We start from the raw sequence: 18,084 nt of genomic DNA, 5'->3' as shown, positions 1-18,084 counted from the left end.
ACCTATGTGAAATTTGGTTCTTATCAAGGTTTCTAGCATAAACATTATCAACCAAGAGCGTTACAGTGTCACCATCATCTCTTCTCAGCTCCTTGAATAGATTCATCAACCAAACAGCTTGATATGAACACGACAAAGCAACAATGTACTCGACATCACAAGACGAGAGTGCTACTACCAATTCCTTCTTCGAACACCATGAGATTGGTGTTCCACTAAACTTAAAGATGTATCCAGTTGTAGACTTTCAATCATATTTATCTCGGCACCAATTGGAATTGGTAAAACTCCACAAATTGCATTTTTTGCCCGTGTTTGCTGCAGGAAAGAGAATTCTGCAGGCAATAGATCCTTTGATGTATATTAGAATCCTCTTGACTTCTGCCAAGTGAGACAACTTTGGCATCTCCATGAATCCACTCACAATATTGACATTAAACACCAAATTTGGCCACGTATTGCAAAAGTAACGTAAGGATCCAATTAGCCTCCTATACTGAGTTGGGTTCACCGATTTCTCATCCTCATTCTTCAACAACAATAGTCTTGGTTCACCTGGAGTAATGGCAGAATTACAATGCTCCATTTCAAACTTCTTCAAAATCTCAAGCGCGTACCTTTTTTGGAGCATGAGTAGTCCCTTCTTGGACTTGTGGAACTCAATAACAAGGAAGTATGTCATTAGGCCAAGGTTGGTCATCTCAAACTCTTTCATAAGCTCACTCTTGAACTTAGAAATGCTTGTTTCGTTGCTTCCTGTGATCAACAAATCTCCTATGTATAGACAACGGATTATCACACATTCATTTGTATCCTTTTTCACATGCACACTATGTTAAGATACACACTTCTTGAAGCCAATCTCCTTTAAGAAACTAACCATCCTATTGTTCTAAGCTCTTATAGATTATTTTAAACTACACACTTTCTTCAACTTGTAGAACTTCGACTCTTGGTTTTTTACAATAAAACCAAGGGGTTACTTTACATATACCTCATCTTTAAGCGGTCCGTTCAAAAATGCATATTTGATATATACTTGATAGATGGACCAATTGTCGTTATTTGCAATACCAACGAGTCTAATGTTTTCATTTCTAAAAACCAGTGCATATACCTCTTCAAAGTATAAGCATTCTCTTTGCAAAAATCCATTTTCAACCAAATAAGGCTTATGCTTGATTATTTCACCCTTGGTATTTGCGTTAACTTTGAACACCCATATTACCCCAATTAGCTTCTTTTCTTTCGGTAAATCAATTAACTCCCAAGTATTGTTCTTCTCAACCGATTCTAGCTCCTCCTTCAAGCACAGATCCATTTAAGATCACTCAAGGCCTCTTCAGTCTTAACGGGTTCGATCCATAAGTGCAAAATAGACAAAATCACCATCATCGTTGTCTTTGTTGTCTTAGAATAGCTCACAATCTTGGAGTCTTGGAGGCGAACATCTTTGGATTGTTGGTCTTCTCGCATTCTCTTCAATTTGGGCTTCGACGGGGGTTGGTTCTACGCTCTTAAACTTTGCAGAAACTGAATTTTCAATGTTGTAATCGGTTACAACTTTCATGTAACAAGCTACACGCTGCTTTTGCTCCTTGATGTCATCAACAATGATAACTCGACTGATCATAATCCTCATGTTTTCTCCATCATACAACTTGTAACCTACGATGGATTGATACCTTACAAGTATCACCAATTCTCCCTTATCATCGACTTTCTCACCATGTTCATAATAAATCAATTAATTCTTTCAAAAACACAGTTTTGTTATGGTGTGTAGGGTGGTGCTACCTCTTGTACAATACCCTTTTGATCACTAAACTTCCCAAAGTCATTTGAGACATATTCTCCTTCGCCATCCATTTTGATAACTTTGACCTCTTGATCGCTTTGCCTCTCAACCATGGACTTGAACTTCTTAAACACTTCAAATACATCATCCTTTCTCTTGATTAGGTACGTCTATAGATTTCTACTATAATCATCAATGAATGTGGAAAAATATCTATGTTCACCATTCAAGTCAACTTGCATCGGTCCACACACAACATAATACACCACCTCAAGGTGATGTATGCTTCTACAATCTGCATCCTTGCTGGATTTACCCTTGTGTTACTTTTCTTGCACACACTCTTCATAAATTTCAGTCGGCATGTTGATTAATGGCAGCGCCGTTACCATTTCGTTCTTTTGCAATGTATTAAGATCTCTAAAATTGAGATGCTCAAGACGATAGTGCCATATCCACTCTTCTCGACTAGACGTTGTAGAAGACACCTATGCTCCATAACCTTTAACTCAACCTTTAAAGTTATATTGGCAATCATAGGTGCTTTAAGGATCAAAACTCTGTTTACATCCATAACATGTAACGTCTTGATCTTAATACGAATCTTGTAACCCTTCTCAAGTAATTGGTCAATACTTAGAAGGTTTTAATTGATTTCAGGAATATATAAAACATTATTTATCAAAGAATGTATATCATCCCTTCTCTCTATTGATACATCATCAATCCCTTCTGCTGCTAGAGTGGTGTCATCTAAGAACTTCACTTTGTTCGTCATGGCACGATTGATTTTGACAAACCAATCCTTCCTCCCTATCATAATAGTAGAACATCTAGAATCCAAGTATCATTCCTCATTGCACTGGACTCCCTCTTTTGTACTCATCGTAATATTTTCTTCCGACTATAACCGGTTACAACTTTTATGTAACTGGATAGAACATGTTTTTGCAGCGTTTCCAAAATTTTTGTTGTTGTTGTTGCTATTTTGCTTCCTATTGTTGTTGCATTCCTCCTCTTTGATCATGACCAAGAATGTGTTATCGTCATCAAACTCATATTTTGCAACCTTGGCTTCATCCCTTTGAGGTTCTTTCTTGTTCGCGTTGCACTCTCTTGCAAAATGGTCGAACTTTTGACAAGCAAAGCATTGTGTCTTGCTCTTATCAATCATTTTCCTTTCACCTCTAGAGTTACCTTGACCATCATTTTGGTTGCCCCTGCTCTCACCCTTTTGACAAGCCGGATTTTTAGAATTTTAGGATTCTCTTCCACCAAATTTATAAAAATTTCATTTAATCTTCATGAGCCATTTTCCTTTCGACTTCTTGTCTTTCTCATTGAAACGATCTTGCAAAGCGATCACTGTCTTTTCCTTTTCACTGTTTATATTCTCCATCCTTAGCTCATTAGTCTCAAGAGAGCTTTGTAGCTCCTCTTCACGACAACATACTGCTACATAAATAGTTTCTCCACATGCTTTTACTTGGTTCACAAACTGAATAATTCTCATTGCTTAATTGTTAATTGTCTCCTTTTTCTCCATTTGAATTAATTCAAGTTGACATTTGTGAGTTTGTAACCTCATCACCTTCAACTTTTCATCCCCTGCATATGTCCTTTCCAAGATTTTTCACGCTTGCTTTGACGATTCATAATCACTAACTTTCTTAAAGTTGTCACCATCCCCACATTCATGGATCAAAAATAGCATCTTGAAATCTATCTTCTTCTCTTCCTTATGTGTTACTCGTTATGCATCTGTTGCACCATCGAGAAGAGGATTTACCCCGTTCTTGATCACTTCAGGAACACGTCGGTAGGCAAACAACATTTTCATTTCCTTGCACCATTTGTCGTAATTCTTCGAATCAATGATGAGTCGGTTTGTATGAATTCTTTCATTGGAGACATAATTTATGTTGCACACCATGTGTTTAGTGGATCGAACTAGGCTCTTGATGCCAAATGTTAGAACTTGGAACCATTTGGTTAGTGAAATTGAGGCTTTGAATATGTAGAGTGAGAGAGAGAGAGAGAGAGAGAGAGAGAGAGAGAGAGAGATATATATAGTGAATTAGATAGGGTAATTGAGGGTGAGAATTATTATTATTTTTATTCGTAATACCTCAAAGGTATATACACAATTTTAAGTGGATTGAAACATAATTAACAACATTAAATAACTAGAAAACTAAAATTTACGTACCTGTAACCAGTTAAACTAAACCTCTAACCGGTTACATCTGCTAAAAACTAGAAAAATATTAATAGTGGTAACACGTTACTCCAAATGCATAACTGGTGGCACCAACAACAAAATCACTCATTTTTCAGCTTATTTGACTATTTCACATACTTGTAGCCGATTACACCCTCGTTGTAACTGGTTACAGCAATTGAATTATCAATTTTCACTTAACAACAGTAGTATCATGAGCTTGGTTCGAGTGAAGGGACCGACTCACTTGTATCCAAATTCTCTATCCATAGGGTGGTGGTATAAGGTGAAGCTTTGAAAAAAGTATCAATGGTGGTACACGTATATGTGGATGAAAGAGCTTCCAATTGAGTGAGGCATCGCGGATAGACTCACACTTGAGGGAGGGGGATGGGTGTTGAGAATAACAAGTGTGCGTTGTGTGGGAAAGTCCCACATTGATTAGAAAAGTGAAAACTTGAACATTTATAAGTGGGAGAACTCACACACCTATCACCTTAAAATTCTAGGTAAATATGTAGTATATCTCTCACAATATGTGTTGTTCATAAAAAAGATTTCAATATATAAATATTCTCTCGTGTTGACCACTGAATTGACTTGAAGAGAAAATGAACCCCTTTAAATTAGAGAATATCTTACCTCACTCCACGGGGTTCTCACACACCATGTGTGTTGCCAAATTTACCCTTCTGCTTCCTGAGGTGTATCTCCATAAGCACTTTTTTTTATTTTATGTTGATTTGTTCCGTAGATGCATCTACGAAACCTTTTCTTAACTGAATTATTTGAGAGTTTTCCTAAATGTTTCCCAATTTAAAATACTTCCGTAGATGCATCTCTAGAAAAACCAAAATTTTAGGAAAAAAATGTGATTCTGAAGGTGTACTACGAAAACATTGGCTATAAATAAAATTGTGTCGAGTGCCCAAGAATATTATGAGGTGGATTGAGATATTCTTTTAAATTAAAGGTGACTTACTAGTTGGTGCAGTTATGATTGTTGTGATAGGGTAGTCATTCTTTTTGTTTAGTTAGAAATGAGATTTTAGTTTTTTTAATTGAAACTCGTTGGAATTATGTGTTTTAAATTTTTAATTTTTCTTTAACAAATTTTGAACAATTCAAATCGAAATGTTCTAATATCATTATTGATGTCATTTCGAAAACTCTTACAAATGATTAAAAAATCACACTACAATTATAATTATAATGTGAATCGTACCAGCTACTCTTACAATACTAACATTGGAGTCACATTTGCATATAGGACTACAAGTTGAATCCATGCCATCAAATAGACCATTCCATTTGAATTGAGGATAGACACAAATGCATTACCATCTTGTGATGCTTGTCCAAGAAATTCCTATTACTATCATAACGACCCCTACTCCAAAACTCCCATATATATAATGTCCCTATACTAAACACCCAACAAATGTATGTACCTATGCTATGCTCTCTGAATTCTAAACAGTGAGAATTTTAAACTACGTGTTGTAATTGTATTGTGATGATAATGATGACTGCATCCATCAATTATATTTTTCTGTAACATCAAGAATTAATTTGGAAGGTTGTAACTGTCACTAAAATATAAAACTTTGAAAACATCAATAACCCACCGAAAGAAGACAGGTTGCTTAATCAGACGGAAGGAAAATGCCACGAGCTAACTCTAGTTTTGTTTGTTTTGAGTGTGGATCCATAGTTTTGTCATGAATAAATTTCAACTTCAGTATACCGACATGCTCTTATATAGAAGAGAGTGAGGATCCAAAAGTAATAATTGATCATTGTATTGATATATGGTTGGCAATGGTTAAAAAGATTATAGGAATGTGATTTCTAGTTTCTAATTTTTATTTTAAAATCTCATAAAAGGCACCTAATTAACATTTTATATGTGTAAGCGTGTTTATTTGGTTACATAACTGTGAACTTTGAAGAAAATAAAAATTTTCTTTTTAAAAATTAAATAAATTGGATCATAAAATTCATAAGGGTAAGACGGAGAGATATATCTAAAATATGTGGTCAGTGGAGAGAATGTCTTCTTTCGATTGAGTCTGATTTGAAATGTAAATCTTTGCTATTCTTCTCTCGTCTAGAGTTTTTGGGCCTGTGTTCAGAGTGGGGACATTTCCACTCTATTTGTTTTGCTATTAATATGTATTTCAAATGTTCTCTATCTGATAAGAGTTATGTGGGATGACTTGATCTCAAAAAAATTAGTTTTAGAGGTGATGTTTGGTGTGTTCTGGATGATTTCAACTTTATTTTCCCTTTTGTTGAGAGGGCTGGTGTGGGAGTCTCATCTAATGAATCAGGTATATTGGATTGCTTGAATTTTTCAAATTTCATCTCTTAGATGGAAATTTTAGATTTGCATCTCCTCGGGAGAAAATTCACTTGGTTTTAGCCCAATGAAGGGTTGCGGGCAGGATTGATTGTATCCTAATTTCTAACGAGTGGTGGGACCATTAGGGTGACGTATCCCAATGGACCATTATGAGGGATGTCTCTGATCATTGTCCTATTATTAAGTATGCAAATCAATTGTCCCCCCTCCTCAAGCCTTTAAGATTTAATAATCGTTGGCTTTCTCATAGTAACCTTCTTAAGTTAGTGACATCTTTCTCGAGTGGTACTAAGATTCATGGTTGGAAAGCTTTGTCATGATAAAGAAGTTAAAAATTCTCAAAGTGGTCCTTAAATCTTGGAATAAAAAGGTATTTGAAAATCTAGACTCCTAGATAGATAGATTCAAAGAAGAGGTGAGCGCGGCGGATTCTTTGGCTGACCTTAGACCCTTATATGTCAATGAGATCAAGTCTAGATCAAGATCGATTATGGACTTGTGGTCCTTTCTTAGGATTAAAGACTCCCAATTGTTCTAAAGATCTATACCTAAATGGCTTAAGGAGTGTGATTCTAAATTCTGACTACTTTCATGCTTCTGTTAAGAGTAGAAGGAATGCAATCTTAGCTCTCAAGGTTTTAAAGAACCGAATATTACAGACCTCATCTTAATTGTGGAGTTTTGCGATTCCTTTCAGATAGGGGTGTACACGAGTTGGGTTGGGTTAGCCTAACTCGTTATCCAACCCGTTCAAATTTTAATAGGTTGGATTCATCCTAAACCTGCAATTTTACAATCAAAATTGACCCGAACTGACCTGGCCATTTACGAGTTGGCTTGAGTTTGCGGGTTGTTTGAAAAATTAAATTTTAATAGTATTAAAATTTCATAAATTTATTGGTCTAGTAGAAGTATTGGTGGTGAGTGCAAAATTAGGACAAAAATTAGCATAGTCAGATACTTATTTTATTTTATTTTATTTAGAATAATAATATAAAATATTAATAAATCACTAATTTCACATAAACGGGTTGGGTAAACGTACTGATTGAGAAACTCAAACCCAATACATGAACCAAAGTTGTATGGGTTGGGTTGGGTATACCCATACATGAGCGGGTTTAGGTAATTAGTGTGTTGGTTTGGTCTAGATAGGTGGTTTTGCGGGTCGAACTGCACCCATGAACACCCCTACTTTTGGATGATAAAAACCTATCTTTATCGGCCCCCTTTAGTCTCCAGGAACTAGACTATGTGGTGTCCTAGTGTGATGGTAACAAAAGTTCCTAGTTTTAATGGATTTAATTTATCTTTCCTAAAAAGATTCTAGGGTATATTTAGAGGCGACATGGGGTTCATGTTTGACCAATTTCATTATTTTATATCTCTACCTCGGAATTTTGCATCATAATTTGTGACCTTGATACCTAAAGTTAGCTCCCTCTCTCTTTTGAGAGGTTTCAAGCATATTTCATTGGTGAGATCCTTGTATAAACTGTTTGGTAAAGTATTAGTTACTAGATTAGGGCCGGTGATGGACAAACTTATATCCCATAATCAACCGACTTTTCTTAAAGGCGAAATTTTGATTGATGGAGTGGTGGGAGTTAATGATAAGGTCGATTTGGCCACGAGAACTAAAAGATCTGGCCTCGTTTTTAAGGTGGATTTTGAAGAAGCGTGTGATTCCGTTAGTTGGAACTTCCTGGAGAACTTCTGGAGCACTGTGGTTATCCTTAAAGGTTTTGAGATGAAATTAGGTCTTCGAGTGAATTTCTTTAAAAGTAGTCTTATATAGATTAATGTAGATTATGTATTTCTTTCCTCTGCATGAGATTTCATCCATTGCAAGATTGGGTATCTCCCTTTTAAGTATCTAGGTTTGTCAGTGAGGGCAAATCCTCAGCTTGAAACTAATTGAGATCCTTTAGGTAACTTGCTATAAAAGAGGATCAATTCTTGGAAGCACATATATATATATATATATATATATATATATATATATATATATATATATATATATATATATATATATATATATATATATATATGTCACATTGAGTGATTTTACTTAATTATGTGTTTAATGCAACCCCTATCTTCTTTGTGTCATTTTTGAATATGCCGATTTTGGTTTGGAAGAAGCTTGTTAAGCTTCAAAGAAGGTTTCTCTAGGGTTGAAAGAAGCATATAAGATATACTAATTTACGTGGGAAGATGTTTGTAAGCTTGAGAACAAATAGAAGTTAGGTGTGAGGGACCTCCAGGTAATTAGTCTTACCCTTTTGGGGAGTGGAGATGTAGACATCTTACATGGGATACTGGTCTTTGGAGGGATATACTTATAGCCATATATGGTGTTACAATTGTTTCTTCTCTTGATGGTGGAGAACTGAGTGTCTCTAATCTTCTTCTTCCTGGTAAAAAAAGGGTTCTCTTCTTGGAACTAAAGAAGAGGATAACTCATATTAGTTTGCCAAATGTGTCATTAGGAAAGAAGGGTCTGGAACCATACTTCTTTTTGGAAAGATCCTTGGTTAAGGATCATCCCCTTAAAGACAAATTCCTTGGTTTGTTCTCCAACTTTCTTCAGTCTGATGAATTTTGGAAGGGATTGGCTTGGTAGTTAATGAGGTCTTGACTCAGAATTTTAAGTGGCGGAGACCCTTCTTTCTTAGAGAACTACCCATTTTGACGAGATTCACTCTCTCTTAGAGATGTCACTCTGTCTCATGAAAGAGATAAGCGAATTTGGAAGCATGATAGATAAGGTATTTTTTATAGCATCTGCCCATATCATCTAGAGGGTTAGTACGATCTCTTCTTCAGCCCCTATTTTGGCATAGAGCCAAATTAAGTCTCCCCCTTATTTGGATTTGTTGGACTTCTTCTAAGATCCTAGTTTCTCTTGCTAACTTAATTTTACAAGATTGACTCCGGAGTAGTGTTAATTTATTAAAGATAGGGGTCATCCTTGATCCTTGTAGGATTTCTTATCCCTTGTGTGGGTTGTTGGTTTAGACGGGTACTCATCTCTTTGTTACTTTTGAGTTAGTCTTTCTTGTGTAGTACATTATCTTTAAGTGGTTATGGTAGAATACAGTTATTTCTAATGACCATATGACACTTTTTTAGTCTTTTCTTTCTTTATAATGCAAAAATAAGTATCGGGTCGGTTGTCTTTTGATTTGATATGATGTAGTCTGGTCCATTTAAAAAGTCCACAATGATGATATCATTCAGCAAGTCACAAAATCTGCGAAAGAGGTGGATGAAAAGAGTATTTTCTTGAGTTGAAAATGATTACTGGATAGATTAGACCTTGCACATTCACTGAATAATTTTAGAACACTATCATTTACCTCCACCTATAACGGATCAAATTTATACTAACTCTCATTTAGGTTTCGGTATTTGTTTTATTGGTGTCCTATATTTGATTTAAGCTTTAACCGGCTACTAGTAATGTGGATTTTAGTTATTCAAATTTTTATCAGTAAGGACTCATGCGCCTGTTTAGTTGGTTGGGTTGTCTTTATTGTATGTTGTGCTTCTGTTGTTCATTTGATCTTAGTTGTATTATAACACGTCTTGTGCAGGCCCGGCCCTAGGGGTAGGCAAACTAGGCTACCGCCTAGGGCCTCACTTTTTGAAAACATACTAGTAATACTGAGTACTACTTTTGTTTGCATATTGCATATAAGATCAACTGTTGGTAATATCATATCTACACGGCTGTTTTGCAATATAAAGGTTCTACAATTTGGCTTCTTATGTGTTTAAATCATTAGATTAATCAATACTATAATATAAAAAAATAAAACAAAGGCCTATTACAAACAAATAATGAGAAAGATTTGACAGTAAAGTGAAAACAAGTGAGTACAAAATTTCTTTTATCTATAAATTATAATTGAGCACAACAAATAATAAAAAAATAAAAAATGTTTTTTACTATAAGTTAATAGATTTATACAATTATAAAAATTTAATAAATAATTTTACATATAAAAATATGAATAAATTGTGGACTTTTAATATTCTTAGTTTTTATATAATATCTCATCTTCTTTTTATTATTATAAAGAAAAATTTATCTTCAAATAAATGAGATCTATCTAATTTAGACTATTTTTAATAAATTCATATTAGATAAATCTAAAAAATAATTTTATCAAACTAATGTTAATTTTTATTTAATTTGTCTTGGGCCTCCAAATATGTTGGGCCGGCTCTGGTCTTGTGTATTGATCTTAGTTATATTTTTGTGATTCTTCACCTCGTCTTTTTTTATGTATAATATTATTTTAAAAAATAAATAAATAAACTACTCTCTCTCTCTGCTTATTATTATAAGAACAAGTTTATATTTTAAATGTATTAAACAATTAATATATCTAGGATTGATCATGGAACTGCTGGACGTACGTGTGGAGAGGCAGAAGATAATATATAGATTGGCCCAACTACTCTTATAACTTATCAGAAGCTTCACAGCAAACACGTGCACTGCATTTATGGACGAAATATCTTTTGCGTCTAAAGATCTAACTTCATTCATTCTGGTAACAATCAATTCATAACATTTAGTAAAAAACAATTTAGTTTTGAGTTTAATTAACCACAGAGGAAACTCTTATAATTATACACCATATAATACCTTCTTAACTTGTAATCATATTTATCTCATTTCGTGTAGATATCAAGTTTCATTTCTCTTATCAAACTTATTTATATTTTTATACAATGATTTGGCTGGCTGTTGGCATACTTGTTTTCAAGAAATTAAGAGTGGAGAACAGACATAACAGTGTCTTTGGTTGGATTGGGTAGAAAACAAAGGTTAATATTACTCATATATGACTCAAAATCAATGAATTTAGTGATTATAGTCTCAATGTAATTTTAAGAAAAATGATATTTCTATACCAGATTTTACACTACACCGTAGGCACAGTTCACAAGTGTTTTCATTTTATTTTAATTTTTAATATATTTTTTTAAAAAAATTATTTTGATTAATGAAATGTTAAAAGTTGGTAAATACAGTTCAAAGTTTTGTTAATACTATATGAGATTTTAGGTTAATATAGAGATTTTTTAATAAAATAGAGAGAGATAGATAAAATTAATTAAAAATTAAGAGATTTAGTGAAAATAAATAAATAGAATAAAAAAGGGTTATATATATATATATATATATATATATATATATATATATATATATATATATATATATATATATATATATATATATATATATATATATATATATAAAGTATAGAGGGATTTAAACAACAGTGAGTTTTGGGGAAAAGTAGAACAATAGAAGGTAAACCCTAGTATAGAGAATTGCAAGAGTAGGATATGGAATCATAAAGAACTCAAGTTTTTCAGCTTAATCGAGGTAAGGCAGGAGATTATTTCATGATGGGTGTGTTAAACTTAAGGGGTGGTGGGGATCAATTGGCCTCTTTTCTCTTTTATGATATTATTGATTGAATTACGAGAGGTTTGTGCAAAACCTCCATGATCCATTATCGAATAAGTTGAATAATTCACAATATGTCAAAATAAGTCAAATAAATTGCAGAAAACACAGGAGAGTATTGGTCGTCTTGTTTTACACTTAACTTGAGTTTCGTAAGTTCATTTGAGGTGCGGTCAGTTGCGTTGGAAAGATCTTTCATGGGGTTTAAATGTATATACAAGGTCGTGATATGGCAATGCCTCATGATGTTTATGCGTGTGAATAATGTTGTGAATAAGGTATATTCTTATGATGTTTATATGAATAACATTGTGGAAAGTAGTAATTGTGTACATGACGTGAGTTAAATGTTAAAATTGAACATATGTGTACTTAATTTGAGAAATTAGATGTCGAGCCAATGGTATAGGATAATTAGCCATGATAATATATGTTTAAGTACTATTGTTACGATACGCCGATTAATTTCTACAACTTGCGGTTAGTATACTCTGTTAGTCATTTGCTTATAACTTTAGTTACATAGAGCTTTTAAGAATGAAATTGAGACTGTTAGAAACTAGACAAGATTTAGTACGAGATAGACTTCGATCTAGATCAATTATGTTGTGGCAAAAGCTAGACAACTAAATTGCAAGTTCAAATAATATTTTGAAAACACTCTTGTATAACTATTTGACATGTTGTTGGTAATTTGGACACATCTAACTATACGCAAGTCCTTTAAGATTAAACCTTATATCATATGAAAATAATCAAAATTTTCTACAATTAAAATTAATAATAATCTTACTACACTAAGTTCAGTAGGAGGAATACTAGTTATAAGTTCGATGAAACACTCTGCTTGGTGCCTGTACCAGTTCTTATTGGCATTAGCGTGGAAAACAAGATACAAAGACTCAAACCCTAGCACAAAGTTACTAAACCTTGTGCACAAAATCCATGTCTGAACCTTGAGACTAAGCATTATTTTATAGCAATTCCTTCTGGGCTTTTCTCATTTGTGTATTTAATTTAATTTAGTCCAGAAAATAGTTGATTCAGTTGGATATGATCTTCTCCATAATTGTCTCCAACAAAAAGATATGATTTGTTATATTTCAAACTCAAATATAAATCTCTTTTAAATCTGATTTGAATGTCTCCAACTCTCAAGCAAATCAACCAAACATTGCTAAAATGATTGCAACAAATCTGATGAAATCCCAATTAGAAATTGCGCACCAAGCAACATCCATATGGCATGCTGTCAAGACCAGATGTTGCACTACACACATGTTAAAGCATCATGTTCAACATGTTGCATCAGTACATCTAAATTAACTCTTCGTCTTGAATCTATAGATCTTGTTTGTAGAGTGAATTTTGGATATAATAACTTAGAACCTTAACTGTAATAACATCTGTCTGTTATAAGAGACCAAATGTTGCAGCAAGCAGCTTGGGACATCGGATTCTATATGTGTCCCTTCTGCACCAGAGCTAGCTTGAACAAACTCCATGTTGTTTTGCATAATAAAATCGATCCAAAAGGAACTTCACATTCCAAAGAGATGATTCAAAATCTCTATATAAGGAGAGGAACGCAGGAGGAAAATGAGACTCACAATTTCACTTAAAGAATTAACTATGACTCTTACTAGCTCTACGCTGGTGGTCTTATCAATAATGTACTCTACATGTACACCGATACTCCCATATATGGTGCACATGGGAGTCTATTTGAGATTGGAGATATATATATATATATATATATATATATATATATATATATATATATATATATATATATATGCCTCCAATTTCCTATCTTCCTTTCTCTATGTTGGGAGAGTTGTCATTGTGATTAGTAACCAGATTGTCTTGGAGTCTCTGGCTTTGGATGTGAAGACATTTTGATATTTATCCCTCTTAAAATTGTTCATTCTAGAGTTTCACAACTACCTATTGCCTGTTTATTTCCAAAAGTAAATTCCTCAAGTGCATGTTTGTTTTTTATCAACTAATTGTCCTTTTAGGAGTTGTTTATGAACCATGTTGTTGCCTCCCCTAGGGGATCCACCTGGGAAACCTCGAGGAGGGGGGCAAACCTCTTCTTCTCTCGTAGGGATTTTATTAGCACTCGTTCTTTAGTTTCCTCCAAACTATTTATACTTCCGAGTGGAAAGATATAATGTGTCATGTCATCTGATGAGTCTTATTCCCCACCTTTTCTCAAATCATGTGCTTTCTTTAAGGAAGTCTCTTATATGCTCTTATGGTCTTAGAGTCTTTTATTTGTTGAGTGGTATTTTTGTCTATTGACGTCATTATTTTGAAATAACTTTGGCCACAAACATCTTCACCTTAGGCCTTTATGACTTTGTGGATCATTTCTCCATCAGGTCATTAATTAGGGAAGAGACCAAATAAAATTATTCTCTAACGGGCTAACTACAAGGATCAGACTGGGTAGGAACAACTTTAAAAGAATTATACATATAAACAAATCCTATTTGGCACTTGTCTCTTTAACATTACTATTTTTACTAATACCATGGAATGTCATATCTCACTCCTTATCTGGCCAATCTAGTGAACCTAAAGAGAAATCATCTTCCTCCCTAGCCTAAAAAAATCCATCAAAGAGGTTACCTTCACTCTTAGGCCATTGAAAGACGAAATTCACTAAAGAAGAAGGTTGCACCATCATAAGTTCCTTGAGGAGTCAAATGAATAAGAAATCATTGTTAGAACAAGATTGAGAATCTATGTTCAGAATCTAGTTTTGATGATAACAAGCATATATTTTGTGAGTAACAATTTTATTACTAATGGTTTCATTTAGTGAGCAGATACTATGGTATACAGGATTCATTAGAAAAAGAATACAACAATTACATCCAAAAGATTGACAAAGCTAAACATCATTCATCAAATGTTCTGACTAAGAACTCGTCAATGTCAAACCTGAAGAAAAGAAGCGATAATGGGGAACAAGACCATTCAGAAGAACAAGCAATATCAAGGCCTACATACAACAGTCTCAATCAGAAAGTACATCAGAAGTTGCAAGGAAATAAACAAGCAAGATGGAAAACAAGCTTATTCAAAAAGATAACGCAAGAAGAAAGATCAGAAGTTCTAAAGTTAGAAGTTCTGAAGACACAAGGCAGCGGCACTCAAAATGTAAACAACAAAAGAAGTCACTTGTGAACCAATGAAGAATCTACAGCTCAGCATACATTTTGAGTCAAACACAAATAGCTTAGAAGCTAAGGGAGAGCCGTTAGAAATATCATCACATGCAAAACAGTTGCAACATTTAAAAGGAACAACTTCCAAGGTGAAAAGAAGAAGCAACCCACATGCAGCGAATTGGAAAGACACGCTTAACCAAAAGAAACACGCCATCCACTATAATCATCAAGTTAAAGATAAGGTTCTGTCGAGAACAACACTTTTCACAAAAGGCTCAATCTAGACGAAGCATTAAAAGCAATATCCAAACAAATCTCAACGGCTAGATTCCAACGGTAACATACCAAGCTCTATAAATAGATCAAATCTCAAAATGCGAAAGTATGCATTCGGGTATGCATATGAGGTATGCATCAAGAATAAGCATCAAAATATGTATCCATAATACATTTACTGAGTGAAGATCGGGTAATATTTCATAAGAAAATCTGTAGTCAGAAACTGATCATGAAAATATGAAAGAAGAAACATTGAAGACATGTATCAGAAGTTACACAAGAGGCAACATACATGAAGTGTATGATGGAACAAGAACTTTATTAACATCAACCTCCCAGAAGAGCTCAAGAGAAGACAGACTATTGCTGCTATATGAGCAGTATGCCTCATAGGAAAGTTGGGTAGTACTCTTGCTGAAGATGCATCAAAAGTTGATGATGAAGACAAAATCAAATGTTATAAGAGTTGCTGCTCCTTATGTGATTCTGGGAAAAGAAGATGAGGATATTTCTGAAGAAGCGATCATTTCTCCGAGCTGTTACTCAACGTATGCTTAATCAAAATTAAAGGAGACGGTGTTACAAGAAGGAGTGATTACTCCAAAACTTCAACCTCCATATTCAAGAATCAAATCAGAAGAAATCAACAAAAGAGTTGTTGCTCTAAATCAGCTTAAGAAGATTTGAAGAAGAAGATCAAGATAGAAGCATCCAACATAAGAGCTGCTGCTCTTCATCTGCTTTCAAAAGAAGAAGATCCCACACAAAAGTTGAAGACAAGAAAACTACAAGACATTTTATTCTTGTATTTAAATGCAGAACACATAGATTTGTTGTTAGCAATGTGTTATATCTTAGAAACTTCTGAAAGATTGTTTAGGCACCAGAAGTGACTGCTAGTCAGAGGGTGGAAAACATACGTATTGAGACTAGGAGATTATCTGCTTATATAAGAAGCACTTTTGTAATCTCCAGAAGATAAATGAGCGTTATATCCTGATGGGATCCCTGAACGATTCATTATCAGAAGTTAGTCACAGTGGTTTGTTGTGCAGGGTTAGTCACAGTGGATAGACTGTGCAGGGTGTCTGAGTCAATGGACGTTATATCTCGCGGAGATCACTGAACGGGTCATTGTCCAGATGGTTAGTCACAGCAGTTGGTTGTGCAGGTTGTTAGTCACGACGGAGGATCGTACAGTTGTAATCATGATTTTGTTATAATGGATTAAGACCTCTGTTGAGAGGCAAATCACCTGAAGAAGGTGGATTGGAGGTAGCCTTAGTTAAAAGGTGAACCAGGATAAAAATGAATGTGTCTTTTACTTTTTGCGTGTATCATTTTAACATAGAACTTCCAAGCCTTAATCTACAGAACTGTACTGAACAGATCAGAAGTTCTGATATCCTTTAGAAGTTAAAATGAATATCTTATTGGTTATGTATTCTTCATGCTTCCACAACATTAAAGCATAATCTAATAGATGATTAAGCGAAAGAAAAGATGTTAAAGAAAAGGAAAGGGAATTTTAATTGATAAAGAACACAATTCAACCCCCACTCTTTCTTGTGTTTTTCTCCACCTTCAATCATCTCCTCAAAAACTTTATTCGCTTTTATAAACTGATCCAACCCATACATTTTGACTTTAATCCTTCCAAAATTCAATTTCAGAACATTTATGGTTTCTTTATCTACCTCCAAAATACTCCCTACCAAGTGTCTTTTGCTAAGAAAGATATCACTACTCAACAAATGAATCGAAACCCCATATCATTTTAATCAGATCGATTTTTAATTGGCTACTTAAGACTTATACCAATGTGTCACTTGCAAAAAGATGGATTACCACCATTCTATAACAACATCCAAAAATTATTATAACAGGCCGGCTACTAAAGGGCTACGTAAAACTAGATCAACTACCACAGTTAGAAGTTTTATTTTGGGAGGATAGCTAAAAATAGTGATATTGTATTGGACCTTAGCAAAGCATACATCTTTTACAAGAACACCTACAAAATAAGTATGTGTATCTATGTACTTACATGTATGGAACTAATGATCTTGATGTTGTTAACTATCTTGGTGTTTTGATGATGACAACGATGTTGCATGTTAAAGTCGGAGGTGATAACATTCCAAATCTCACATGAAGGTGATTAACTTGAAGATATCTCAAGCCTCCTCGAGTAAAAGATTCAAGGTTTCAGTAATGTGCTTATATGATCAATGTACTTGGCAAAGGAACTTGAAAACTTCAAAGTTGTGAAACAGATAACATGTGAAAACTCGACTAGTCATATTGATATGAGTGATTAGAGTCTTGTGAAAGTATGAGAGTAACTCCTAAGATACTAAGACAACTCTCTATCACATACACACGCCTAAAATGATTTTAAAGCCTCTATTTGTTTAATAAAATCACCTAAAAACTTTTTAAGGTCTAACTATCTTGATTAGGTGAGGGTCTGGTTGATTAGAATGTTTTTCCAACTAAATAATTGATTGTACCTTGTCACCTAATCGATTATTTTCTCTTAGTTGAGTGTAAAATTTATTGGGAAAGTCTCTTAATGATTTATAACGACTAAATATAAAAACCTTCAATTTTGTGGTTTGAACAATCAATTATTGGGGGTCAATAATCGATTGTACTAATTGGTTATTCAATTAATTCGGCCCATAGATTATTTTATTTTTTAGCCACATATTTATCCTATATAAATGAGGATTCTCGTCTTTCAAA

General features: G+C 34.0%; 1 protein-coding gene across 1 annotated transcript; it reads right to left on the bottom strand.

Moving 5' to 3' along the window:
• Positions 1 to 247: 247 nt before the first annotated feature.
• Positions 248 to 1,321, bottom strand: LOC131614768 (uncharacterized mitochondrial protein AtMg00810-like). Its single transcript, XM_058886321.1, has 2 exons — positions 1,075 to 1,321; positions 248 to 774 (listed from the first exon to the last, which is right to left on the bottom strand). Exons 1-2 carry the CDS (start codon positions 1,319 to 1,321, stop codon positions 248 to 250), a joined length of 774 nt encoding a protein of 257 aa, XP_058742304.1.
• Positions 1,322 to 18,084: the final 16,763 nt, after the last annotated feature.

This window comes from Vicia villosa, linkage group LG6 (genome assembly GCF_029867415.1).
Source record: "Vicia villosa cultivar HV-30 ecotype Madison, WI linkage group LG6, Vvil1.0, whole genome shotgun sequence".
Classification (NCBI taxonomy): Eukaryota; Viridiplantae; Streptophyta; class Magnoliopsida; order Fabales; family Fabaceae; genus Vicia; species Vicia villosa.
The sequence above is the reverse complement of the archived record's forward strand: the minus strand, read 5'-3'. Positions and strand labels throughout refer to the sequence as shown.

Bases quoted from the DNA above. Each gene is read 5' to 3' on its own strand.
- LOC131614768 (XM_058886321.1), bottom strand. From the start codon at position 1,321: ATGGATCTGTGCTTGAAGGAGGAGCTAGAATCGGTTGAGAAGAACAAT. The intron at 775-1,074 runs GTATTGCAAATA...GTCTATACATAG, and splicing joins TGAAAACATTAGACTCGTTG to GAGATTTGTTGATCACAGGA.